Source organism: Corvus cornix, chromosome 18 (assembly GCF_000738735.6).
Source record: "Corvus cornix cornix isolate S_Up_H32 chromosome 18, ASM73873v5, whole genome shotgun sequence".
NCBI lineage: Eukaryota > Metazoa > Chordata > Aves > Passeriformes > Corvidae > Corvus > Corvus cornix.
In genome coordinates this window covers 11,784,216-11,811,228 of record NC_046347.1, presented here as the reverse complement: position 1 = coordinate 11,811,228, position 27,013 = coordinate 11,784,216, and the positions used below count along the sequence as shown (strand labels likewise).

General features: G+C 52.1%; 1 protein-coding gene across 3 annotated transcripts in view; it reads left to right on the top strand.

Annotated features, from left to right (window-relative positions):
• RNF213 (ring finger protein 213) overlaps nt 1-27,013 on the top strand; it is a 46,916-nt gene that overhangs the window by 12,901 nt on the left and 7,002 nt on the right. For all 3 annotated transcript variants that reach the window (XM_039562011.1, XM_039562010.1, XM_039562012.1), the window contains exons 15-52: nt 358-480; nt 835-1,015; nt 1,573-1,746; nt 2,011-2,169; nt 2,461-3,080; nt 3,361-3,526; nt 4,104-4,321; nt 4,820-4,960; nt 5,095-5,256; nt 5,695-6,835; nt 7,291-7,484; nt 7,840-7,992; nt 8,654-12,244; nt 12,443-12,579; nt 12,859-12,954; nt 13,390-13,508; nt 14,055-14,177; nt 14,781-14,857; nt 15,608-15,755; nt 16,069-16,204; nt 16,602-16,790; nt 17,229-17,368; nt 18,179-18,333; nt 18,672-18,884; nt 19,268-19,449; nt 20,179-20,299; nt 20,410-20,510; nt 20,772-20,951; nt 21,284-21,447; nt 21,543-21,645; nt 22,306-22,420; nt 23,222-23,429; nt 24,087-24,277; nt 24,583-24,711; nt 24,939-25,049; nt 25,290-25,532; nt 26,168-26,249; nt 26,808-26,842. In XM_039562011.1, coding sequence (XP_039417945.1) covers nt 358-480; nt 835-1,015; nt 1,573-1,746; nt 2,011-2,169; nt 2,461-3,080; nt 3,361-3,526; nt 4,104-4,321; nt 4,820-4,960; nt 5,095-5,256; nt 5,695-6,835; nt 7,291-7,484; nt 7,840-7,992; nt 8,654-12,244; nt 12,443-12,579; nt 12,859-12,954; nt 13,390-13,508; nt 14,055-14,177; nt 14,781-14,857; nt 15,608-15,755; nt 16,069-16,204; nt 16,602-16,790; nt 17,229-17,368; nt 18,179-18,333; nt 18,672-18,884; nt 19,268-19,449; nt 20,179-20,299; nt 20,410-20,510; nt 20,772-20,951; nt 21,284-21,447; nt 21,543-21,645; nt 22,306-22,420; nt 23,222-23,429; nt 24,087-24,277; nt 24,583-24,711; nt 24,939-25,049; nt 25,290-25,532; nt 26,168-26,249; nt 26,808-26,842 — 10,521 coding nt within the window. The remainder of the gene's footprint in view (nt 1-357; nt 481-834; nt 1,016-1,572; nt 1,747-2,010; nt 2,170-2,460; nt 3,081-3,360; nt 3,527-4,103; nt 4,322-4,819; nt 4,961-5,094; nt 5,257-5,694; nt 6,836-7,290; nt 7,485-7,839; nt 7,993-8,653; nt 12,245-12,442; nt 12,580-12,858; nt 12,955-13,389; nt 13,509-14,054; nt 14,178-14,780; nt 14,858-15,607; nt 15,756-16,068; nt 16,205-16,601; nt 16,791-17,228; nt 17,369-18,178; nt 18,334-18,671; nt 18,885-19,267; nt 19,450-20,178; nt 20,300-20,409; nt 20,511-20,771; nt 20,952-21,283; nt 21,448-21,542; nt 21,646-22,305; nt 22,421-23,221; nt 23,430-24,086; nt 24,278-24,582; nt 24,712-24,938; nt 25,050-25,289; nt 25,533-26,167; nt 26,250-26,807; nt 26,843-27,013) is intronic.

Below are 27,013 nucleotides of genomic sequence, written 5' to 3'. Positions count from 1 at the left end.
CCCAAATGCATACCCACATGTGCAAGTCCCTTCCAAACTGACCCTGTGTGTCTCCTCATCTCCTTTCTACAGCAGTTACAAATTTAATTAAGCCATCGATTTTCATGGTGAAATCAGGAAACAAATATTTTCTGCTGTAAGCTTGGCTTGGAGAGGTAGATATTAAGTAATCACACACACTTTAAATGGAAATCATTAAAATATTTTTTAAGCATTTATTTGTTTCATCTCCCAGACCCTCAGAAATGGGCTGATGCTCAGGTTCCTTTTATTTTCTTGATAGCAGCACTCCTTGATGCTGTCAGGAGAAAGACTTTGGAAACTGAGTTGATAAGAAATCTCCCTTTTGCCCTTTAGGAGCCTCCAGTGAACCAAATCTTGGTGTACTGTTGTCAGCACTCCCAAATCGCACAGGTGGACTCTTCCATCAGCTGGTGCTTCCAGAACTGTGCCATAGAGGCTGTCACTGCAGCTTGCCAGGTATTGTGTTTGCCCTGCTGGGGGAGGGAGGAGAAGGAGAAGTGGAATTTCTGTTGCATAGCATAGGGGTGTGCCTTGTGCTGGAAGGGGCGTTGGATGTTGCTTGAGTTGCTGTGGATTGTTTGTTATACCAACAACAAAAACTATCAACAAGAAATCAGAAAATGAGGTCCATGAGGAATATTTGTAACGTGTTTCCACCATGACCTCTGGTGTCAGTTGTGTCATAGGGCATTTTTGGAACACATCTCAGCACTGGAGGTGACTCCTTGACGTCAGTGCCAGTTTTGAGACACAGACACAGTGGGATCTCAAAGTCTGACACATCCCTGCCCTCTCTGTGTGCCCTGGCAGATGCAGAGCAATCTCCTGGAGATGATTTCTACCTACAACATGGGCCAGTTCAGCCAGCTCGTGTCAGCCGTCATTGTGAAGTCGTGGCCCATCAGGGGTGGGCAGTCTGAGGGGGATTTTGATCAGGTTCTGCACCACCTGCTCACGTGGCCTGACATCAAACATATCTTCAGCTTTAATGGTAGGTGTGTAGTTGGGTTTTAGGAGGCCCTGAGAAGTTTTTCTCTGCCTTACTGCTGTCACTGTGCAGAGCAGCAAACAGAGAAATTGTCCTGCTCTTGTTTTAGTCCTCATCTCAATGCTTGGAGTATTCAGCTTGGGTTTGGAGAGGGAAGGCCAAGAAAGAGGGAGCCACTATTCCTCTTGGGCTAATCTGCTGCAGCTTCCTCAGGATCTGTAGACCATAACATTTTCTCTGGGAAGTTCTCACAAGTTATTGCCACACAAAAATGCCAGAGAGTTGGCCATGTGAATGGATCCAAATGGCTTTTGTTTGCTCCACAGGGTTTGGGTCTGGGCTCTCCATGGAAAGTTTCCAAATTCCTGTCCTGAGATCCTGGTTTTGTTCAGAAAGACGTGAGGGGTTGGAGGGTGGTGTGGTGAGCCCACAGGCTCTTGGATAGGGATCCAGTAGGAAATGGAAGGACTCTGTGCCATGACATGGAAAAGTTCCTGATTTCTGCCTGTTTTTGGGAAACAGGGCTGATCTCAGTTTGACATGCTTTGTTTCTGGAACAGGAACAAACAGAAACCTCCTAGACAAACTGACAGATGAAGCAAAGGATGTCATGGCCATAGCAGACTCTGTGCTTACGAGTGTCACCGATGACATCCACAAAGGCTACATCCTTGTGAAACATCTGGAAGAGGTTTTCCAGCATAAGAAGCAGTTCATCTGCATTTGGGACACAAGTAAGAGATGAGTTCAAAAGGGGCATGGTTGGCTTAGAGCATCATTGTAGTGATGCTGGCCTGCTCTGCTGGTGCTGCAGGGATTAGGAATGCTCAGGAGATGCTGCAGGAGTTTGCAGTGCTGCCCCTTGGCCTGGGCAGGGAGCTCCCAGCTCCAGTTTGTGTTGTCGCTGTGGGGTTTGTGACTCTGCAATTCCCAACCTGAGTCGGAGTGCAGGGGGTGGGAAGTGTCTGCTCTGTGCCTACAGGTGAGTTTTCTTTCAGAGCACCACCAGCGGCTGGGTGAGGAAAAGGTACTGCTCCAGAGAAGCCTGGAAGAGCTGCTGGAGTTGAGGCACGAAGAAGTCACGCTGCTCAGAAGAGAGAAAAAAGCAATAGGAACCTTCTTGAGCATGTGCAGGAAGGTGCAGAAGTCTGTGAAAGGTAGAGTCCTGGGGGAGCAGTCTGAAAGTGGCAGCTCCAGAAAACAGCATTTTCCTTGAAAATCTCTTGGCTTTGGAACAGGTTTGATTCTAAACCCCACAGTGAGGGTGAGGAGGGGTGGGAGAAGTAAACCCAGAGCACTGGGGGGGATCAAGTGAGTGCTTGTGCATCAAATGACACTCACAGGGGTCCACCTGCCTGATAGGATTTTGTGGCTTGGGGGATGGGATGAAGTGATCTGGAGCCAGGCTGTACCACCTGATCTCCCTCTGACCTGTCTCTGTTTTACAGTGGATGTAGGTGAAGTGGAATTTCAACACTTGGAAGATCTTGGCTCAAAAAGACTGAATCAAGTTGTGAGTGTGGGAAAGAAACCCCTGCAGACCTTCTACAGCCTGAGGCCAGAGCTGAAAGAATTTGTCCACAAAATCCACTCTTTTAAGGACAGCGTGGTCTTCCAGCAGTTCTGGGAAGAAGCAGCACAGAAGGCAGGAGAGGAGTATGTGTGTGACTCTCCGGAGGAGGAGGAAGAGGAGGAGGAGGAGGAGGAGGAGGAGGAGAATGTTCCTGAGTTGGACCTTGATGATGTTTTGAGCAGCGTGATCCGCCCTTGCTTTGACAACTATGCAATGCTGTATGACGATCTCAGATCAGGAAGTCTCACACTTTCTGCAGTTGATAGGATTTTCTGTGAATTCACAAATCATCCTAAAGATCTCAGAGCGGAGCTGAACACCATCTGTGGGCTTTGGCCTGAAGAAGACAGAGACTGGGTTGACCAGCGAGTCCAGCAGATCCAGCAGTACCATGAAATGCATTTAACCTTTGATGCTGCCAAGATCATTGCCCACGTCAAAGAGAGTTTAGGCCTCTCCGGTGACTTCAGTATCCTGGAAAACTTGTTGCATATAGTAAGTATCTCTGACTTTGGCTCTGTACTGTCAGGGTGGTGGCTAAATTTGAATCTTCCCACAAGTCTATCCCAGTCTGTCAAGAGCCGTTCCTTGTCCCAAAATGCTTATTTGAGGTAAAAATCAGGTGTTCAAAGTGCTTTTGTGTCGTCATTCCTTGAAGAGAGATGAGGATACTGCTCTGTGGGAGTGTGGTTTTGCAGAGGGCTTTCCCTGGTGCAGAACCAGTGGCATTTCCCAATTCCAGACTCAGTGTGTGTTTGCACCACTTGTTTTCCAGACAGAGAAGCTTGAATCCTACAAGACACAGAAGCTGGATTCCATCAGCCCTGAGCTCGTGCAAGCCAAGAAGCTGCTGCAGGGGATCACCGTGCCCCGCCGGGGCTGTCTGAGGGAGCTGGCCCAGCAGAAGGAGTTTGTCTGCTGGGTCAGAGAAGCACTGAAAGGTATGTGCTGCTCATCCAGAAGTTAGACAGAGAGTACTAGAAGGGATGGCAGCTTGTGTGGGGGCAGGAGGAGCACTGAATCCCTGACCCATCTGCTTTGTGCCTTTGCAGCTTCTGGTGTTGATAGTTAGATCTCTGATGGGTTTTGGTGTGGAACGTGCTGTGAAGACCCTTTAAGTGTGCCCATGCACTGTAGGCTGCTGCAGCACACAGTGACCACCCTGCTGGGAGCTGGGCTGGGCCTGGAGGGCTTTAGTAGCTGCTGCTGCTTCAGTTCAGGCCAGCTGTTTCAGAGGATGGAATTGTGTGCCTGCCAGCTGAGCTGTGTGACCTACACAGACACCCGCAGGCACTGCTCCCATCCTGGCTGGGGATCTGGGGGCCTGTGGGGGACACCAGAGCCCAAGGGGTCCATGGATGGATGGATGGATGACCTGGGAAAGCTGATGGGGGGAAGGCAGTTGCACAGGAGCTGCTGTTCAAAGCATTCTTCTGCATTTCCTGTGGAAGGTGGTGATGAGGGGTGGTGCCCAAGCTGCCTCATTTGTTGTTCCCTGCTGCATTTGCCTCATTTCAGATATAAATGAGCTGAAGGTGTTCGTTGACCTGGCGTCCATCTCAGCGGGGGAGAACGACATGGACGTGGACCGTGTGGCGTGTTTCCATGGCACTGTGCACGGCTACTCCTCCCTGCTCTATGAGCTCCGCCAGGACTCGGGCTTTGAGGACTTCATGCGCTGCTTGCAGAAGCTGTGGCGAGCCCTGGACAGCGACGAGGCCCTCCCCGAGAAACTGGTGAGTTCTGCTGGAGGAGGGCCTCTGCATCCTCCTGCATTTCTGCCTTCCGGGAGTGGCTGGAAGTTGAACTGCACTGGGCAAATGGCACCTGTGTGGGGACATCACTGCAGCTCTTGTTATTGGAAGGAAAAACATCTGATGTTTCTGTGGCACAATAATTCACTGCAGCAGCTGTAACTGGTGTAGCACAGGTTTCTCCAGGGCACTGCTGAAACTTTCCAGCCTGATGTGGTGTAGAGGTGGGTGGCTGGGAACTCTTACCCTTTTGCAGCAGGGCCTGTTTCTGTAGCGCTGTGGACTCTGTTCAGCCTCCCATGGAGTGGGTAAGGAAGAGCTGTGCAGAAAGAGCAGGCTGAAGCCAGTACTCATTCATTTCTTCCTCCCCCATTGTGAAACTCTTGTGCCAGCCCAAGCTGTTTGTCCTGATCAGGTGTAAGCCCAGAGGTCTTGGATTTCAGAGCAGTCAGGGCAGGGCTGTGTCTCCTCTCCCCACAGCGTGCCTCGGCTCAGCACCTGGAGTGGCTGAAGACAGTGAAGGAGAGCCATGGCTCCGTGGAGCTGTCCTCGCTGTCCCTGGCAGCTGCCATCAACAGCAGAGGGGTCTATGTGCTGAGAGCACCAGCTGATGGCCAGAAGGTGAGGTCACTCAGCTTGGAACCGGCCAGGGAGGCTCCCACTGCCCCTCCTTCCTGGGGGCTGCTGCCCCAGTGTTCCCCTGGCCTTGGGCAGAGCCTCAGCCCCAGCCACGCTGACAACTTCTGCTCTGGCAGGTCTCCTTGGACAGTGTCCTGCGCTTCACCCTCCCGGGGAGCTCGGGGGATGCCGAGGCCTCCTGGAAGTACTCGCTGGCGGAGCTCCGCGAGCTGCAGAACAAACTGATGCTCATGTCAGCCAAGGGAGAGCAAGGCCTGGTGGTGGAGAGGTTCTCTGAGGTCAGATTCCAAACCCAGTGGGTTACTGGTGTTGGGGTTAGGACTGGATTTGCCCTTGAGTGTCAGCTGTTAAGGCTGTGGTTGACAGTGGAGTTGCTGGGGGTGGTGGTCACAGGCACGTGGGTGTTCCTGCCTTTGGTTCCTTGTTAGGGTAGAACTAAGCTGGAGGCAGAACAGTGGACTGGTGGCCTTACCCTCTGGCTGCACTGGGGATTGTCCTGGCTGGCAGCATTACTGTACTTTTGTAGCAAGCTGGGAGTTCCTTACTGGTTTCCTGGGGATGCTGCTGTTAGAAAGTCACAGAGAGCCTGTGGTTGCCGTACAAAGCCTGACACACCTTGGGACCAAAGACTTCCTCTTCAGTGAATGGCTTTCCAGTGGTTTCATGGCTGAAACTTGTAAACCAGCTTTGTTTCTCTCTCCTCTGTCCTCACACAGGTCTTTTCGAATGTTCAGAGACTTGCCCAGGCCTTTATAGACCTTTACTCAGCTGGGAACATGCTTTTCCGCTCCTGGCTTGCCCAGGTGTATTGTTCACCTGAAAGAGAATCCTGTGTTCTTATAGACTTCTCCCTGGGCCCCATCCCAGTGCTGGAAGGGCAAGGGGATATGGCAGCTGTGCTCCCAGCCCTCTGCAAGACCATGGAGAGTTTCCTGGAGAGCTGGAAAAGCTTCATGTACACAAAGCGATTTGAGCATTTCTACCTGAACTACTACAGTGCGGAGCAGCTGGTGTACCTGTGCTCGGAGCTGGGGTGGGGCACGCCCAGCCAGGCTGCCCTCATGATGCTCTCCTTCCTGAACCGCGACTGCACCGAGCAGGACGTCCTCGGAGCCCTCGGGAGCCAGGGGCCTCCCAGCTCAGGGAAGGCTGTTTCTGACTTCCAAGTGCTGCTGGATGGCGAGAAGGACCTCAGTGCCCGGCTGGAGTCCATCTGGGAGTGCTACATGAGCAACATGGGCTCCTTCCTCCCCAACTGCCTGGACATTGACACACTGGGCGTGTGGCTGAAGAACCTGGCCAGCAGGGGCAGGGAATGTATCACCAGAGATTTCCCCCAGGACCTGCTCTGTGTGGGCCAGCCCAACCTCATCACCTGCCCTCGCTCTGAGGTGCTCAGCTCTGCCCTGGCCATTTACATGAACAGCCCCGAGCAGCCCCTTCCCACCTTCGATGAGGTTCTGCTGTGCACGCCCCAGACCAGTGCTGAGCAGGTGGGGCTGTTCCTGCGGAGGTGCCTCATTCCCTGCCACGGGGGGGAGAAGATTTACACCATGCTCTACGCGGATGAGCTGAGCTACGACGTCAGCTGCAGGGCAGAGGAGCTGTTCCAGCACCTGCAGCGCTACAACAACTCCTACCGCCTCATCATCCTGTGCAACTGCGAGCGGGACAACAGCTACCTCCCCTCTGCCTTCAGCCACTACAAAGTGCACATGACTCCCCAGAGGTCACGAGCAGAGATCCAGCAGTACCTGCAGCGCCACTTCCGAGTCGCTCAGCCCTCCAACTCTGCTGCGTCCGTGTTCAAGGAGCACATGTGTGTTGGGATGGTGTCTTCCAAAAGAGCCGGCATGGGTAAGGTGGCACATGCAGAGTGGGCTCTGCTGAGTTCAAAACCCGAGTGGGGTTCACCTTGCCAGGTTCTGTGTCCAAGATTTAAGTATCTTGGTCAAAAAGAGCGATTCAGACTGGTCAGTGCAGTGAGGTGAAAGCTGGAAGTCACCTTGTCCCCTGGTTTGACTTTAGAAACCAGCATTAAATAGAATAGATTCAAGTCCTATTAAAGAGTAAAGCTTCTCTGAGGCAGTGGAAGGAAAACAAACCATATGGGTAACAAGAGCAGTGTCTTGGATTCCGGACTCCAGCTGCTCAAACCGGATTTACACTTCCTTCTGGAATGCCTTTTAGGAAGCTTCAGGGATTTCAGGGCATGGGATACTTAAACATTTTATTTCCTTCTGTCTATTATGGTCTTAATATGATGTATGTGATATTGATGGCTTTGATTCCTGTGGTGGTTTTTATAACAGGGAAATCTCTGTGTGTGAAGAGGCTGCATGAGAGACTGCAAGAAGAGCAGCCTGACTGTACAGAACTTCTGAAAACTATCAGACTAATTGAACCAGAAGTGGATGAAGATAAAGTGCTAAAATCCCTCCTGCCTTTTCTGAAGAGAGAACACCAGACAAAGCCCATGATATTCCATTTCGATATCACCTCCTCAGTAAGTACATCCCTCCCAGAGCTGCCTTGTCGTACAAGTCCTGTGTGGATCCTTGCAGGAGCTTTCTTAAAAGTTCTTGTTTCTCGATTAGCCATTTCCCTATCATGTGTTTTCTAATTATTGTGTAAGTAACACAAATACCATCAAGGTAATTGAACTCTGGAACAGTTGCCCAGAGAAGCTGTAGAGTCTCTAACCTTGGAGACATTAAAAACCTGACTGTGGCCCTGGGCAGCCTGTTCTACATCGGCCTGCTTTGAACAGAGAGCCTTCCCACCCTCAACTGTTCTGTGATTCTGTGAAGTTGTGATGGGTAAATAAAGAGGAAATGCTTCTGTATCTCTTCTTGTGACAGGTGCAGCGTGGAATTCCAGAGTTTCTCTTCAAGCTGCTGGTTTTGCAGTACCTGAGAGATAATAATGGCAATATGTGGCTACGGCAGAAGTGCCATCTGTACATCATTGAAATCCTGGAGGAGTCCCCAGTGCCAAAGAAAGCAGCCAGACCTGTACGTACCAGCAGTGCTCCTTTTCTGGGAATTTCTCAGTCACTTTGCACACGTGTGCACTTTGTACGTGAGCTGTGGTGAGTTGTAGGGCCTGTGACTGTAAACACAGCACAGGAGTTCCCTGTTTCACTCGGGGTGTGCTGTATCCCAGAACAGCTGGTGTCCCTGCTCTTGTACAAAGTGACATTAACACCAGAGAGCAAATTAGGCCTGTCTGGTTTCCTTGGGTTGGTGATTTCTGACGGCCTGTTAGTCCAAGCCTCACTGCCCCCACTGTAGCATTTATAGGAAACATAAAAATGCAAAATCTAATCTCCCTCATGCTAATTTGCATGTTTTAAAGTAGGGGAATGTTTATATGCAGCTGTAAGAACCGAAGTGACTGGAATAAATAACAGTTTATTGGGTTTCGTTTTCTTTGAAGCAGCCCTGAGAAGGGGCTGGAGGTGATGCCAGACTCATATTCCATGAAGGAAAATGTAGGAGGGAATAGGATTCACTGGTGCACTTCAAGTGGAAGAAGGGATGCACAGGGGAAAAGGCTGGTTCCTGTTCCTCAGGCCTGTGGTTTTAGGCAAGGAGACTGTTAAGAACAGATTAACTAAACTAATGAAGATCAAGGCTACAGCTCTGTGATGACCTTTTCTTTTTTCTTCTCCAGATGTCAGCAAGCCAGAAGTGTCACTTCTTGGACGTGTTCCCTAAAATAACATGCAAGTCTCCCAAAGAAGTGCTAGAAATGGAGACACTTGGGAACCGTTCTGGGGATGTTTCGGACCCAGGAATGGACAAGGAGGAATTTTGCAGCGAGGCTTTCCAGAGACCCTTCCAGTACCTGAAGAGGTTTGACCAGGGGTGTGACCTGGACATGTTCCAGTACGAGGCGCTCTCGGTGGAAGGCAGCCCTGCGGAATGCCTGCAGCTCTTCCTCCTGCACTGCGGGGTTGTGGATCCCTCCTGGGCAGAGCTCCGCAACTTCACCTGGTTTCTCAACATTCAGTTGAGAGACTGTGAAGCTTCTGTCTTTTGCAACCCTAACTTTGTCCAGGACACTTTGAAAGGTTTCAAGAACTTTGTGGTTAGCTTCATGATTTTAATGGCACGGGATTTTGCGACGCCCTCCCTGAACATTTCTGACCAGAGTTCAGGAAGACAATCCTCCCACCTGGAGAACGTCGCGGAGGAAGATCTGCTTCCTTTCCGCATCCGGAAGAAGTGGGAGTCGGAGCCTCATCCCTATTTGTTTTTCAATGAGGATCGTGTGTCCATGACATTCATTGGTTTCCATTTCCAGCAGAACGGGAATCGCATTGATGCCATCAATCCTCTGAACGGCAAAGTCATCAAGCGGGACATCATGACTGCCCAGCTGTACCGCGGCTTGGTACTGCAGAGGGTTCCCTTCAACGTGCCCTTCGACGAGCTGCCCCGCGAGGAGAAGCTCGAGAGGCTCTGCATGGTGCTGGGGATCCCCTGGGTGTTTGACCCCGACGAGACGTACGAGCTCACCACAGACAACGTGCTGAAAATCCTGGCTATCGAGATGCGATTCCGGTGCAACATCCCCGTCGTCATCATGGGAGAAACAGGCTGTGGGAAAACCAGGCTGGTGAAGTTCCTGTGTCAGTTACGCAGAAGCTTTGTAGAGGTGGAGAACATGAAGCTTGTCAAGGTCCATGGAGGTACCACTGCAGAGATGATCTATGCCAGGATCAGAGAAGCAGAAGCCCTGGCTAAATCCAACAAGGAGCAGCACGGGTTGGACACCGTCCTCTTTTTCGATGAAGCCAACACGACGGAGGCCGTGAGCAGCATCAAGGAGGTTCTGTGTGACCGCACGGTGCAGGGGAAGCCTTTGGCCTCTGGCTCTGGCCTGCGGATCATCGCAGCCTGCAACCCCTACCGGAAGCACACGGACAGGATGATCCAGCGCCTGGAGCTGGCTGGGCTGGGCTACCGGGTCAAAGCCGATGACACCAGGGAGAAGCTGGGATCTATCCCGCTGAGACAGCTCGTGTACCGGGTGCACGCGCTCCCGCCCAGCATGATCCCGCTGGTGTGGGATTTTGGGCAGCTCAACAACCACACGGAGAAGATGTACATCCAGCAGATCGTGCAGCGCGTGGCGGAGCAGCTGCCCATGGCCAGGGACGAGGTGGGGACGGTCACAGAGGTGCTCTTTGCTTCCCAGCAGTACATGAGGCAGAGGGACGACGAGTGCAGCTTTGTCAGCCTGCGGGATGTGGAGCGCTGCATGGAGGTGTTCAAGTGGTTTTACAGGCACAGCCAGCTGCTGCTGAGGGAGCTGGAGAAGTACCTGGCCGAGAGGAAAGCTCCCAAGGGCAGCGGCGACAGAAACACCGTTATCTGGTCCTTGGTGCTGGCAGTTGGGGTCTGCTACCACGCATCCCTGGAAAGGAAGGAGCCGTACAGGAATGCCATCAGCCAGGTCCTCCCAAAGCCTTACGATACCCAGAAAAAGATTTTGGAAGAAATCTCCCTGATGCAGGACTTATTTCTGAGTGGGGTGCCGCTCCGGGATACCATCGCAAGGAACTTGGCCTTGAAGGAAAATGTCTTCATGATGGTCATCTGTATTGAGCTGAAAATCCCTCTTTTTCTTGTCGGGAAGCCTGGGAGCTCCAAATCCCTGGCGAAAACCATCGTGGCCGATGCTATGCAGGGCCAAGCAGCTCATTCTGATCTGTTCAAGGACCTGAAGCAGATCCATCTCGTGTCTTTTCAGTGCAGCCCCCTCTCCACTCCAGAGGGAATCATAGGCACTTTCAAGCACTGTGCTCGGTTCCAGGAAGGGAAGAACTTGGAGGAGTATGTATCAGTGGTGGTTTTGGATGAGATTGGGCTGGCAGAAGACTCTCCCAAAATGCCCTTGAAGACTTTGCATCCACTTTTGGAGGATGGCTGCATAGATGACGTCCCTCTTCCTCACAAAAAGGTTGGCTTCATCGGGATTTCCAACTGGGCTTTGGACCCTGCTAAGATGAACCGAGGCATCTTTGTGTCTCGTGGGGACCCCAGCAGAGAGGAGCTCATCGAGAGTGCAAAGGGCATTTGCTGCTCAGCACGAGGGGCTTTGCAGAAGGTCGAGCAGTATTTCCATCACTTTGCAGATGCGTATGAAAATATTTGCAAGGCCCAAGACAGGGAGTTCTTTGGCCTGCGTGACTACTACAGCCTCATAAAGATGTTTTTTGCCTTAGCTAAGAGCTCCAAAAGTGAGCCCACACCTCAGGACATTGCCGCAGTGGTTCTCCGTAACTTCGGTGGCAAGGATGATGTCAATGCCTTGGAAATATTCACCTCCAAGTTGCTAGAAAAAGGAGAGATACATGCTCATGATATCAGTAGGATTGAGCTGATCCGACAGAACATTTACAGCAGTGCTGAGGACGGGGACTGCAGGTACCTGCTTGTGTTGACTGAGAACTACGCGGCGCTGCAGATCCTCCAGCAGGCTTTCTTCACTGCCCGACAGCAGCCAGAAATTATCTTTGGCTCCAGTTTTCCTAAGGACCAAGAATATACCCAGATATGCAGAAACATCAACCGAGTGAAGGTCTGCATGGAAACTGGCCAGATGGTTGTGCTCCTCAACTTGCAGAACCTCTATGAGAGCCTCTACGATGCCCTCAACCAGTACTACGTGTACCTGGCTGGGCAGAAGTACGTGGATTTGGGGCTGGGCACCCACCGGGTGAAGTGCCGGGTGCACCCCAAGTTCCGCCTGATCGTCATTGAGGAGAAGGAGGTGGTGTACAAGCACTTCCCCATCCCCCTGATCAACCGGCTGGAGAAGCACTACCTGGACATCAGCACCATGCTGGACAAGGGGCAGAGGGAAGCCGTGCAGGAGCTGCAGCAGTGGGTGCAGGAGTTCACGGCGGTCAATACGGAGGAGCACTTCATCAGCCAGCAGCAGTACAGGCCTGCGGACGTGTTCGTGGGCTACCACGCCAACACCTGCGCCTCGCTGGTGCTGCAGGGCACGCAGCGCCTGCGCCCGGCCTGCGGCCCCGCCGAGCTCCTGCCCCGCGTCAAGGAGGAGGCGCGGCTGGCCCTGCTCAACTGTGCCACCCCCGACGCCGTCATCCGCCTCTGCAACTCCGTGGGGGTGTTCACGGCAGACTCCCTGGCCCACACCTACTTCAGGCAGCAGCAGCACACGTCCTTCGCGGACTTTCTCCGCGCCCACGTGCACGCGGGGGCCGGGCCCCAGACGGCCTTCACCGAGGTGAGCCCGGGCTCCTCCAAAGCCTCCTGAGCTGCGCCCAGCTCTGTGTTCCTGCTGCCAGGGCTGCAGGATGGCAACGCCTGCGTGCACCACGGTGCCCGGGTGTGCAGAGGTGGGGGCAGTCCAGCTCTGCAGCAGGCTGGCAGCCCCTGGGAGCACAGGTGGGTCTGTGCTATATTCCTGCCCCTTTTTCCTCAGGTCACCACCTTCTCCCGGCTGCTCACCAGTGCCGACGCTGCCTGCCTGGAGAGGGAGGTGCAGGGCAGGGCCCAAAGGCCGCAGATTCTGTTCCTGCAGCAGTTTGACACAGAGTATTCCTTCCTGAAGGGCATCCGGTGAGTCTGGGCCTGTGTTTTCCTGCTTGGAATAGGCTGGCAGCTGCGTGGAAGGTGTGTGGGCAGAGCATTTGGAGTGGCGCATATGGAAAAGGGGGCTGTGCTGGCAGTGGGCTGGCTCGGGACAGACTTTATCAGCTCCATCACATGAGATGAGGTTTGGTGTTTTATCTTTCCTCCTGCAGCAGCTACAGCTAATGTGGAGTGACTGGTTCTGTGGTCTTTAGTGTTTGGTCTTTACACTTAGTGACTTCTGTTAAATTCCTTTTCATTCTTCAGGGATTTCCTGGATACCACTTCAGGAAATAAAGTCCTCATTATTCAGACAGACTTTGAAGATGGCTCTCAGGATGCCCAGCTCATCGCCTCAGCCAAGTGAGTGCGGTGTGGAGTGGTTCAGTTCTGCCTGGCTGCTCCTCACCGTGTTTGGTTATTGGTGCTGTTTGGGTATCTCACACTCAGGAATGTGCAATCCTTTATTCTGTAGCAGAATGAATCTAAATGCACTAATTGTGTTTCACATAATCCATAACCCAAGTCAAAATAAGATAAGCTGGGTCAAATGAGCAGATAATCCCCTTTGAAGTGTGAATTCTGGCCCCTGGCTGAGAACTCCTGAAGAGCTGAGGCTCATGGGGTAATTCAGGGCACAGCTGCAGGTGGCAGCTCAGCATCACAGCTGGGAGGAAGGCGTGGGAGTCCCCTGTGTCTGTTCTGGGAGAGGAAATGTGTTCTCTCTTGAGGAGGGACCTGTGGCCATGAACCTCTGTCTGCCTTTGCTCTGCCAGCAGCATTTTCTCTTTGTTGCAGGTACACTGTTGTTAATGAGATCAACAAGGTAGACCTGGGAGAGGTCTCTGTCTTTGTTTACTTTATCATGAAGCTTTCCAGGCTGGAAGGAGGAACATCCTACGTGGGATTCCATGGAGGTGGGTGTGCCCATCTGCCCCTCCTCACTCTTCAGCTGCCTTCAGGCAATCATTTCTCTTCCTCACTTTCCTTTAAATGAAAATCTGGACTCAATGTGTCCTGTGGGTTGTCAGAGTTGCCTCCCTGTCCCACAGGACTCCCCAGGGGATCAGTACCTGGCAGTCCTGGGTGAGAGCACCTTGCCTTGCCTGCTGACATACAGGTCCTCTCTCCAGTCAGCTGGAGAGCAGCACACAGCCACAAGGGTAACTCCATGGCTGTGTTGTCCCCCAGCAGCTCTGCAGCAGGTGCTGATGTGTTCTGCTCCCAGCAGCAAGGTTCCTCTGGGCCTGGGGGCTTCTGAGAGCCCCAGAACCTTGGGACTGTCAGGCAGGGCAGGGGGTTCTGAGGGCATCGTGCTTTCCCCTCCTACAGCAAGAGGTGGGATTTAGTGGACTCTGCATGAAACCCCACAGGTTATGGTGCTGGCAGGTAATTCTGGGGAAGCTCTTCTGGAAGAATGAGCTGCAGGCTGGGAATGATTCCCTGTTGTTCTCTGCCTGTAGGGCTGTGGCAGTCGGTGCACATAGACGACCTCCGCAGATCCAAGGACATGATCTCTGACTTGACAGCCCTGCAGAACCTCACCATCAGCCAGGTGTTCTCTGAGGATCCAGGTGGAACCAAAGGTGAGCTGTGTGCTGGGGAAAAGGGGAGCTGTGGTCCCAGAGTTGGTACTACAGGAACTGGCACAATGTATCTGATGACTTCCCCTGCTCAGCACCTGGTTTTGGGGGGATCACCACATGGCTCCCAACTTGTATTTAATTCATTATGACAACTTCAGGTCATCAAGCAAGTTAATTTGGTATTTTCCCCTTTTTCTTTTGACAAAAATGTGGCATTTGCACTGCTCAGCAGCCTGAGTGCTCTGTCCCAGCACAGGAGGCAGCAGATGCTGCATGGCAGAGACCACTGACAAGGGTCTTTCTTTCACCTGAGCTTTTTCTTACTCCTTTTCCTTTCACCACACTGCCTGACGGGAGTCAGGGAGAACTTAAGGCATTAGCTCAGTGTCACATTTCTTCCAGTTCTTGCTGCATGAAGCCTGACAGCCCAAGCAGCTGTCTCTGTGCTTGAGAGGTGAATCTCAGCTACTCATGCAGGTGCTAATGACATCAGTCATCTCTGACAGATGTTCTGCTGCTCTGGGATGCAGTTGCTAAAATAAACTCTCATCTGACTGATGCAGGAGGGCACTGCTGCTTTCTAATAAAAATTCTACACCTTAGCTGCAGCTCTGCCTGTGAATGGAGAAGCACAGCAGGAAGAGATGGAGGTTGAAACACCAGTGCCAGAGCACCATGAGGTCAGTTCAGAATACGTTTGTTTGCCTCTCAGCTGTCACTGTGGCTCTCTGCTCTGTCATCCATAGGTGCAACACACCTTTTGTGTTGCCCTTCACTTGAAACCTATCAGCAATATTTGCATCACGAATGTTACTGATCAGACACAAATTCCTCCTCCCCACTGCCCAGTCAAAATCAGCATCACTAAAGAAATAAACCATTCTAAGGACCCTATAGTTCCTTAGTCATTTCATTCTTCTGATTTTTAAAAATCAGGTTTAAGAGTTTCTGTTGCCTTTCTCCCCCTGGAGGTGGGAGCTGTGGCCCTGAGCCTCACTCCAGCTGTGTGTGCTCTGAGGTGTGTGCTGGAGCTGTCTGAGGGTTTCGCTGTGCTGCAGCCACACTTACACTGCCTCGTGTGCCCCATACGGCCTCAGCTGGACCTGCCCAGGACCAGGGACATGTAGCATTTCCCAGGAAAGGCAGATTTTCCCTGGTCACAGTGATTATTTCCACTTCTTTCCTCAAAGTGCTGAATCTTTCCCCTGCAGGAATCTTACCTCAGTACAAATGCTGTGTCTCAGGCTAGTCTGAAAGGGCCACGGAAGTTGCATCGTGTTCTTGAGAGTTGCAGCCTGAGATGAGGGGAGCCGGGAGCAGGGATGCCAGGCAACAGGCCCTTTTGAGGGAGCACTGTGACCCTTACCAGAGGGGTGTGCTGGGGACAGGAGGGGCACTCTGAAGGGGAATGCCCTTGTTTTCCTGGGCAGGGTGAGATCCTGGACACCACTGTGCTGCTGAGGACCTGTGTGCAGAGTGCTGTGGGGATGCTGCGGGACCAGAACGAAGACCTGAGTCGGAGCAGGAAGAGAATTGAGATTCTCCTTGGCCTTTTCTCCAAAGAGGATAAGCTGAAAGGTGTGTGCTGCAGGGAGTGTCCCTGGGCATCTGGGGACCACCAAAACATGGCAGTCAGGTCACCGGGGACCCAAGGGTCCTTGCTATGGTGCAGACAAGGGGCATCTCCCAGGAGTGTGTGTCCATGCTCCAGTCTGTTGATGGATGTAGGGGTTTTTCCTGCTGTTCAAGTGGTGGCTTTTTCTCTGGCTATGCTGGCTGGTTTTTTCCCCAGCCGGCCAATTATTGAAACAACTGTCAAATGCTGTGCTTGGTGGCATATTTGGGTCCAAGCTAATAGAAGAGAAAATACAAGTTCCCTGTTGTTTTGTAGCCTCTTTCCTGAAGATAACCAAGGCTCGTCTCTCCAGCCTGTTGAAGAAGCAAGAAGAAAATTCTCTTCACCCAAAAAACTGGGTGCTTCGGGAGGCTTCCAACCTCAGTGCTCTGCAGGAGGCAGGTACCTTCAGGTGAGGACAGAGCCTTGTCACCTGCAGCCTTCCAGGAAGAGTCTGCAAGTGGCACCTGTGCAGCAGAGAGAGCAGCTTTGTGTAAGCTGAGAATTTGCAGTGTCAGTCTCCAGTCTGTGCTGGAAACTCTCAGAAGGCAATTTTAGCCTCTCCTGGGGGAGAGGGTGACTTAGAGCTGAAGGGGCTGTACTGGGACAGGAATGCACAAGGAAGAGTGGGAGTACAGGTGAGCCAGGAGTGAGAGAAGTGCAGGGGGTTTTTGTTGGTGGTATTTTTTTCCCATAAAGGCAGGATTAGGATTCTATCACATGCAAATGTCAGCAGTTATTCAGGACAGTCACCTCCTGCTTTGCTGATGTTATTGCTCACAGGTTTCTCCATGTCTTTCTCCCCAAAGGAACACCCTGTGGAAGCGAGTCCAGAAGGTGATCACTCCCTTCCTGGCTCTCCTGATTGCTGTCATAGACAGGAATGGCAACCTGGAGCTGCTGGCCAGGCCGGCAGCAAAGTGTGTGACAGACCTGTGGATGTTCATCTTCAGTGACACCAAACTCCTGAGTGTCCCTGCCGCTGTGGGGAAGAACAGGTGAGCCTGGGAGGAGCAGCAGGAGGGCTGGGCTGGGCTGGCAGCACTGGGAGCAGCCCAGCACTGGCTCTAACCCCCCGTGGCAGAGGGATTCTGTTTGTTGGCTGCTCCACGAGGGCAGCAGGGCACTGCTCACTGAGTTCAGTCTGTTCTTCCTGCCTGTGGCCCCGAGTGCTCCTGGGCTTTGCTCCCTGGCCCTTGGCATGTTCCCCCTCCTTACCCAGCCCCTGCAGCCATGTCCTGCCAGCACAGCCTGCCCAGGGAATGCTGCCTGGGGAAGGGCCAAGGCTCCACAGCTGGCAGGGTGAGCTGTATCAGAGTCCTGCAGTTCCCTCCCCTTCTAGGGCTCGTTTGCTTTCTGCAGCCTCTTGCCTCTGTTGTCTGAACTGTGCTTCCCAGACAAAAGCCTGGTGCATTAATGACCTTTTAAACCCCCAGCCCTCAGCCAGAGATAATCCTGGTGCAGAACAACATGATGGTATCTGCTGATGTTGGGAATGAGATGCCCTTCAGCTGGAGGATAAAGGAGTACCTGGAAGAGATGTGGTTGGAGGCTCGGTACATCAAAAACACTGAAGGTGAGAGCCTGGCTTGAGCATCTCCATCCACTGCCCTTTGAGCTCTGGTTTGTCACTGGATGAGGAGATTGACAGCTGGACTGACAATCTCACAGAATTAGACCTGAAACCAGTCAGAATTTACCTGTGAGAATATTACAGTGAAATTCTGCAGCTTTAGTAAAACCCACAGAGAAGGCCAAGAAGGTAATCAATGAGAGAAGATGTTCTTGTTGTGAGACATTGAGAGCGTACAAGGGAGAACTTGTGGATAATATGTAGCAACTATACTTTTGCTTGTATAGCTGATTGTTTACTGCCTGAATGGTCATTGTTTGTTAGACAGCCTTGTCATTGTTTGCTGAGCAGCCAATCTCAATAGGCCACAGCAATAGAGAAAAAAAAGAACAGCAATAGAGAAAAAAAACCTTTCTCGACTGTGGATTACGACTAGTGTGGCTTTTATGTCTGCCTTAACTACAGCCACAGCTGGAGTCACCTTCAGTCCCTCTGTGCTCCTGTGAGCCAGCAGAGCTCTGTGCAGGCAGCTTTTCTTTGTGCTTCTCACCATTCATCTTTCTCACCTATTCTGTGCCCTTGCATTCAAAAAGCTGTGGAGATGCCAAGAGTTAATGACAAGGTGAGATTCCAGAAATACGACACTGGTGCTGGCCTGACAAGGCCTGGCCTGAGTCCCTCCTTACTGCCCTGGATGAGGGGAGTGCTGGATGCTTCAGTGATTAATTAGGTGTCAGTGTCTCTAGGATAGATGCTGTGTCAAAGCCAGCTTCCACCCAATATCCAGCTTTTCTCTGCATTCTCATTTTCCAGGCCACGCTGAGAAGTTTGTGGATTACTTCCAGAAAACTGCCCTGGGAAAATTCATCTCTGCTCTGACTGAGGAAGAAAGGCAGATGCTCTTCCAGTGCTACATCACAGACTTTATTGGCTTGACCATCGGTGTGTCCTCCCAGAAGGAGCTGCAGGTCAGTGTCTAGAACAGGAGCTGGAAACCCTTAGGGTGGGGAGAAGAGTACGAGGCCTGTGAATGTGTCCTTCTGAATCAGTCCTGCCTTGGGGAAAATGCCCCTCTGAGACAGCCCAGCAGCAGGGGAAGGCCAGAGCAGACCACTGGGCACTGAGTGGCTGCTGGGGTTACTCAGACCTTACTCAGAAAAGCAGCACCTTAAATTGACATATTTAAGGCTGTCTTTGTAGGAAAGTGATTCTTGTCTTTGAGAGAATTTTGCCGGGATTTCCAGTACAAAATGAATTATGAAAGTCCTTTCTCACCTTTGGTTTTCACCATTTCCCACCCCTGCAGTGTCTGCGCACGGCCTTTGTGTCCTGCATTGAGGAGTGGGTGGCAAAGTCCCCCCGGAGAGAGGAGCTGGTGCCCTCCCTGCCCTGGGCCCACCTGGCATACAACCAGTTCAAGAGCCGCCTGCAGAACTTCTCCAGGATCCTGGCTGTGCACCCCAGTGTGACTGGCTACCTCCTGAAGCAGGAAGGATATAGAATTCCACACTCAGAGATGGTAAAGTCACTCCCAGGCATTTTGTGCTCCTCAGCCCTGGCAGGGAGCTCTGACTGCACTGAGTTAGCTGCTGTTCAGTCTCCTTTGGATTTCAGTGACAGCAGAGGGGGAAGCACAGGCTCAGGTTCCCCAGAACTGGGAATGATCTGCTGTGCTGTTACTGTTACAAGCAGGTTTTAAAACAGTTTGCCCTGCTTTTGCAGTAGTTAATAGGACATGCTAACAAGCCAAGCCACGAACATGAGAACTGCAGAGCTTGAAATAACCAAGTAGGACACTATTCAGTAGAACATGTGCTGCAGCAAACCAGACTGGGAGCCCAAGGTCCATAAATAATTCCAAAATGCAACTGTTGTGTTACCCTTGGCCCTGTGTGTGTGCAGGTTCTGGACGTGCTGGCTGCAATGGTGTGTGCTGAGGAGCTGGAGAGCCAGATGCAGACAGCCTCCCCTGTGCTCTGGCTGCAGAGAGTGAAGAACCTTCACATGCCCATTGAGTTCCTTTGCAAAGAGGAGGGTGCCCAGCGCAGGGCGAGTCGGTGCCATCAGCTGCTGAGGGAACTCAAGTAGGTACCAAGCTCTGCTCACAGCCCTGCTCCTCTGCCTGGCAGTTCACTGGGGCATTGGAGCAGCCTGAAGCTGTTCTGATGCTGCTTTTTTCAGGCTTTGCAAACCTTTCCAGGTTCCTGCTGGCCTCAATTACATACCAAGCAGCAAGAACTGCATTTTTTCTCCCTCATCTCCTGTAGATTCTCTCTCTAAATCTGGCAGTATCATCTGGTGCATTCCATCTGGGTTCAGGGGTTATTTAAAACTCTCCTCAGGTTCCTGTTAACCAGCAGCATCTCCCCACTTCATCCTCTGTGCATAAAGACTCAGGAGATGGGGAGTTTCACTGCATCTTGTGTTTTGGAAGAAAGCCCAGAGTGCTACCCCAGTTTCTCACAGACCTCGTTTAGTTTACTTGAAGAAAGTGTAGCTAATTGTGATTGGTATTTTTTAAATTACTTTTTTGATGTAGAAGTTAGAGGTGTGAGAAGGTGTGTGCAGTGGTGCTGGTCCTGCTGCAGTGCTGCCTCCAGGCCAGGCCCGTGTGTCCTCTGGGTTAAGTGCTGGAATCTGTTCTGTCCTTGACAAAAATCCCTTTGGAAAACCAAAGGGCAAAGCAAGTGAGAAGTGCAGGAATGCTGTGGAGGGGAGCATGAGCAGCAGTGAGATCAGTGACTGCCCTGGTTGCAGTGCCATTCCTGCTCCCAGCTCCCCCTGTGGTGGTGCAATCCTGCTTTCCTCCCCAGAGCCTGCTGGAGCCGGGTGTTTGCCATGGCACTCTTCGTGGAACACGTCTTGCTTGGCATCCACGCTGTGATGCCAGAATTCGAGGGCTTAGTGAGAAAATACACTTTACTTCTTGCCAAGGTGAGCAGAGCTGTGATTTCACCTCTTCCCTCTTTGCTTCTGCTGATCATGGGAGTTTTGGTCTCAGGTGTTAGAGCTGAGTCACTGGGCTTTGTCCTTTCCCTCTGCAGTGTTTCCAGCACAATTCAGACATGAAGTCTCATCCGACCTTTGTTGCAGTGATGACAGTGCTGTGCCAGTGCAAGGAGGAGGTCAGCAGCAGGCTCTACAGGTACTGACACTGGGACAGGCTGCAGGGGCCAGCAGAGACATGGCCTGTGTTGCCAGCACACTTCTGGCAGTGCTGCATGGGCTGGAGTGAAAGCCAAAGGAAGAGCAGTAACCCCCTTTGACTCTGCACCCTGAGCTGAGCAGTGAGCCAGCCTGTCGTGCATTGTCTGCTCTCGCTCTAGCTGCAGCTGAACATCTTGTTCAAGGCTTTTGGGGAGGCAGCATGGAAGCAGCTGTGTTCACTGCTGGTTTTGGATTACAGCCATGGTCTGGAGCCGTGTCCCATCTGCCTGGGAGAGCCGAAGGACCCTGTCTGCCTGCCCTGCAACCACGTGTTCTGCCACAAGTGCATCAGCCTGTGGCTGGTGCCAGCACAGATGCTCTGTCCCTACTGCAGGGTTGCCGTGGATGATGTGGAGTTAACTGTCTCTGAGGAGCTCAGGTACTCCAGCCACCCTCTGCAAGGTGGGAGCGTTGGCTGGGGAGAGTTTGTGAGGAAATTCTCAGCTCTGAGGTTGTCAACATGAGCAGAGTGGCAAGGAACTCTGCTGCAGTCCCTCTGGAACTGAACAGGTCCTGTCTGTTCTGTTGTTTCAAAAGAAGGGGAAAGCTGCCTTGGCCTCTGTAAAAACCTGCAAATCACAGAATGGTTTGGGTTGGAAGGAACCTTAAGGATCATCTCATTGAGAAGGTGGAAAAGTATCTCCCTTTGGTGACTTTTGCTCGATTCCTCCATGGCTGAAGTGGTTCTGTGTTTGCTTTTGCCCTTCCCAGAGCTGCCATAGCAAAGAACGCCCTGTTCCGGCAGAGGTGCAATAACTTCTTCATAGACGTGGTCACCACCATGTGCTTCAAAGACAACGAGCCCCCTGACCCCGAGGTGATCCAGAGGCTCCTGAATCTGCTCTTTGTTCACAGAAGCCTCGTGAAAGATTCAGGTGAGCTCCCTTCACCCTGACACTCAGTCCTATGGAGCTGAATCAGTCACCACCTTCTCTCACCTGCCAAACCTGTCCTTCCCTTATCTCCACAGATCACTGTGCTGTCTACACAAAATTCCTGTCCCCGTTTAATGATGAGGTGGATGAAACTCCCATCATCCGCTCTGTGATGCTGAAGCTGCTCCTGAAGTACAGGTGAGCACAGACAGCTGAGGGGGGTTAGGCCAGGGCCTGGTTCTGCTCTGTTCCTCATCAAACCGATCTGATTGTTCTCCTCACCTCTATGAGCACCATTGAATTTGAACCCTTACAGGTGGATTTCATCCCTTTGCATTAGTCATGCAGCTTGGCTGGCTTGCATGGAGCTTGTGGTGCAGTGTGAGCAGCCTGTGCAAGGTTTACCTGGCTGTCCCTCACTAACCCCGTGCTGAGGGTGGATGCCTGGGTGCTGGAAGGTGGCTGAGTGGTTGCTCTGATCTAGGTCAGCAAACCAAACTCCTCATTCATGGGGATCTAATCAGGACTGATCTTGTGTCTGCTCCACAGACCTTCCCATTCCCACAGCTCTCCCACCTCCCCTTGCAGGCAGGGCACAAAAGCCCCTTCTCAGGTGTGAGCACCTCCTAAATCAGTTGTTTAAACACATCAGATGCCTTTTGCCCTGGAAATGCTCACTGAGCCTGGCTCAGGCTGTGAAGCCAAATGTCACCTGCAAAAAATGGCACAACGGCTTTTCCATCCTGCAGCTGGATCCAGAGTGACCCCACGTGTCTCTGGTAGCTCTGCTGTGATTTAGAGCAGGAGCAGTCCTGTCAGCATGGCAGCTGTGTAAGGGGGTGTCTCTCTCTCCTGTAGCTTCAATGAAGTGAAAGATGACGTGCAGCGCTACCTGTCCCAGGTGGAGCACAACGAGCTCCTAGAGAAAAATGACAAAAAAGAGCTCTACTTGCTTTTTGTCAACTGCTTGGAGGTAAGAGCTGGGCCATGAAACTGTTGCAGGAGCAAAAAAAGTGAAGAATAGAAATTCTTCTGCCTACAATGAGGCATGTTTCTTGTGTACATAACTAGTTGTTCAGCTAGAAAGCCCAAAAGGAGTTGATATCAAATCACCTGGTCAGAACCTGCTCTTGGGAACGAGCCTTGCTTTTCAAGGAAAGGTTTGTGTGTCTCTGCAGCATTACATAAATTCTTTCCCTTGGAGTGTCTGAGTGTTAAGACTCAAATTCCGGCACAGGAGTGCAGCAGGCAGGGCCTTTCTCATTGCAGTAGCCCACTGCTGAACTGCCTTCTTGTCTCCACAGACACTTAAATTACTGTGCAGAACTTAAATTATTATGCCTTTTGGATTGTTCCCTTTCCTCCCCTTGCATAACTTTCAGGGCTTTGGACAACCTGAAACAAATGTGACAGCAGGGGAGAGGTTTCATTACGTACAGTTTTTTTTAAAGTGACTTTGTAGTTAAAATCCCCATTTGTGTTCTTGCTAAGGGACACACAGGTGGAGCTTGGCATCTTGGAACATGGAACGTGTGTCATTCACAGCCTGCTCATGGCTCTTGCTCAGTGCCAAGCTTGGGGAATGTGGGACAGCTGGGGCACATCCTATAAATGGTGTTTGGTGACATGGCAGAGGTTTAGGGTGAGGGGGAGCAGTGGGCTGGAGGGTGCAGGGATGGTTTGCTGTGCTCGTGGCAGGGTGGGTGCCCTGGGGATGCGGGGCTGGCTCAGCGAGGCGGCTCTGCCACTCACCGGTGTTCCGGCCTCTCTGTAGGATTCCATGTGTGAAAAGTCCGAGGACAGCCTGGGATATGAGCACAGAAACAGTCTGCCTGAGGACAGATTTCCAGAGAACTATCTCCCGGCGAGCAGCAGAGAGGCTCCTCAGGAATCCTCCGTGGAATACCTGCAGGCCGTGGCCGCGGTGCGCCTGTATCTGAGCAGAGCTGCAGAGCTGATCTTCGACTTGCAGCAGCACACGAGTAAGTGGGATTGTTCTGCTGCCAGGTGGAAATGCTGGATGCAGGGCAAAGCCAGCAGGGCATCTGGGCTGGACACGGTCAGTGCCCTGTGCTCTGCTAGGACCTGTTTTGGTGCGTGGCCAAGAACAAGAGCAGCAAGTCCCTTTTTCCTTGGGGGTGTCAGTCAGTGTCTGTCCCCTGTACCAGGTGTTAGAAGGGCTCTGTAACTGCTAGCAAGGCTGTGCTGGTGACCCCAGTGTAGCTGCATGGCAGTTACACCTGTGGAAGGAGATTTATTTTATCCTCCTGATGCTAAAAATGAGATTTATTTAGAGCCCACTAAATTGAACTTTAAAGCATAAATGCTGCTTCAGTCTCAGGACTGCTGTAAGGCCTATTGTTTTATATGAATGAGAGCTCTGCACAGCTAGAAGGGATTAAGAGTTTATATCAAAGAGTTTATATCTTCCTTGTTGAAGAAATGAATCATTGTCTGAAATCTGGCTGAGGAAATGCTCCAGACAACACTTGAGGAAGGGAGGGCTCTGAAGTTCTCCTGTGTAATTACACAGTACTAATAAAGGGACTTGGTGCTACAGCTGGTGCAGACAGTGAAGTTTTACAAAGTGGAATGTGCTTTTGCCTCTTTTTTTTTTTAACCTCTTTTTTCCCCTCCAGAGCCAGAGCAGATGAAGGAGAAGCAGCGTTACCTGAAGAACGTGGAGAAGTTCTGCAGCCTTGCCAGGAACGACTGGCACCGTGTGTACCTGGTCAGGAGGATTGCCAGCCAGCACGGGATGGAATTTGCTCAGAAGTTGGTCACAGAGCCACGGTTCAGCTGGGTGTTCCCAGCAGAAATTCTGCAACAGGTAGAGAAGAGGCGTCTCCTGGGGATGGTTCTGGTCTCCTCTTTGTCTTCACTTTGTGCTGCTTTGGGGTGTTCCCACTGTTGCGTGGCTCTGGGGGATGGGCCACAGTGGCAGTGGTTGGGAAGGTGACTTGTCCTGGCTTTCTGGTGAATGGAGTCCCTCCCAGCAGCACCTTTGGGTGGCCGTGTCTGCTGCTGGTGCTCTGGGGAGGCTGAAATGCCCCAGTGCTTGGGAGGAAGAGGAGTTTCTGCCTCCTCCAGCTGGGTTATTGTCCCCAGTGCTCTGCATGGCTGTTCCCTTGGCAGGTACAGCACAGCCAATCCAAACACATCGACCGGTACCTGGTGTGTGGGGAGCGGTACCGGGCCCTGCGCGACGCCGTGGGACGAGCCATGATCGAGGGCACGGCCCAGGGGCTGCTCGAGGCCGAGAAGGTACAGCCCAGTCCTCCCTGCAGACCCCTGCTGGGGTTTGGATGGCTCCAGCTCGGTGTCCCTGTGGGCAGTGTCTGTTCCCATGGAGGCACCTGGGGCCTTTGCTGGGAGGTCACTGTGGTTTGTGCTCAAGCACACGTGTTCTTTACCTTCCCACCTGCATACTCTATCACTGTAGCTGGGACAGCTCTGGCCTGTCCCCTGCCACATCCTTGGTTCTTCTCCAGGCCTCCGGCAGCTCCCCAGCTCTGGAATCTGCCTACCTGCTCCTGGCCATCTTCCGAGAGGTCACGGCCCTGTACGGTGCCAGGGATCCAAGCCTTCATCCCAAGCAGCAGGTAGGACACTCCCCTTTGGAAGCCTGTGACAAACCTGCTTCATGGGTGAGGATGAAGGGGATCTGAATCAGTGGTGGAGGAGCTTTTGCTGCTGTTCCTCAGCCAGGGCTGGGCCCGAGCTGAGCAGTCTGGGGAGGTTTTCGAAGCGGGGTAACCCAGCGTGGGAAGCAGCTGCCACTGCTCTTCGCTTGGATGGGCAGTGTCCTGCTGGCTTTAGCTCTTTCAAATGTGTGCTTTCAGCAAACAGAGGCGATGACTCAGTTCATCCAGAGCTCCCAAGTGCTGAATTCCCCCGAGCTGCAGCTCTTTGCAGTTGCCCTGGTGAGGAACGGCCTGCCCGGCCTGGCCCTGGAGCCGCGGGGCTGCAGCCAGCACGGGGTGCTGGTGGAGATGGCTGTGCACGTGGCTGCCGTGCTGCTCTGCGGGCACAGCCCTGTCCTGCAGCCCCTCAGGAACCTGGCCTTCCAGCCACACACCATGCAGGTAAGGACACGGAGCTCGCGTGCAGTTCAGCACATCCCTGGTTCTTGCCTGTGCCTGCTGGATCCTCTGCTGGACCTTTCTCAACAGCAATGCTCCAGCTCACTGCTTGAGCTGTGAAGTACTGGGGGGTGATTATTTCAGCGCTGTTGGGGTTAATTAGCACAACAACAAGCTCTGGCCTGGTATTTTTGCAAGGTACCTCTGCATCCTGAGCAGGGTGAAGCAAATACCTTTGCTGATATTTGGCTGAGCAAGGCTGAAAGCTGCTGGCAGGTCTCACTGTGCTGACCTGCCTGCTCAGAAAGCATTGGCTCCTGAGTTGGGGGCAGGGAGCTACTGCTCTGCTGCTCCTGGCTACCCAAGGTGTAAGGAGACATGCTGGTACACACCAGGCTGCATCAGGAATGCAGTGCAGCGTGGCTGGAGAGTGCACATGCAAGTCTCAACAATATTGACAGTTCTAAGAGTGGATTTTCAAAGGTAGAATTTGAAAATCTGCATCTGCGTCACCTGCCTGACCTCTGCTCTCAGATGTCTCTGTTCCCCAGTGTGAACAGGGAACCAGTGAGTGACTGCTACAGGAAAGAACTGATTTACAGATCCATTTGTATCTGTTTTCCCCTCTCCCTGCTCAGCACTCTTTTCTGCCCACAATGCCAGAGGACATCATGGCTCAGGCGAGGGCCTGGGAGGGACTGGCCGCTCTGCGCTGGTATGGTGAGTGCTGCTGGCTGGCTGGTGAAGGGATTCCTTGGGTTTGGAGAATGAAACTGTTCCAAATGTGAGGACAAACACACTCCTCAGCACAAGTTATCATTGGTAAATCCAGATTTGTAGTGACAGTTTGTGGGGGTGATGCACCAAAGGACATCCAGTGCTGTTGAGTCTGTAGCTGTTCACGGAGGTTGAGGGGGCACAAGCACAACACGAACAGGGTATGAGAGGAGAACTCTGCCACCTTCCTGGCCAGCTTTGTCTCTGCTTCCCACAGCTCGACCTTCCTGCAGCTGGGCATGGGGGCTGGGAGCGTTCCTGCACTCAGCAGCACAATCTGTCAGGCTTTGATTCCTTGTTTCTCAAGGAGAAGCAGCACTGAAAAATTTCTTGGCTTCCTGTGTGGCTCTGTCAGTCCTTTGGGCTTTGGGATGGTCAGGGGTTTTGATTAGATCTTGAAGCATATCTATTGCTCCAGGATGATGGTCCCAATGAAAGGGAGTAACAGGGGCTTTATAAATCTGTCTTAGAATACTGTTCTGTTTGTTTCTCTTCTGACAGAATGTCCTAATGGCCACCCCTGCACTGTGGGAGAGGTAAGAATTTGGGACTGGTGGGTATTTAAGCAGACAAAGTTTTCAACAATAAACTGTTCTATTTTGTTTACTGGTTTTAAGGTTTCGATGCACAGAGTTCCACTTCTAAACTCGATATTATTGATCATTTTATCATTGTAATGTAAAATTTAGAATACCCTGAAGATTTAT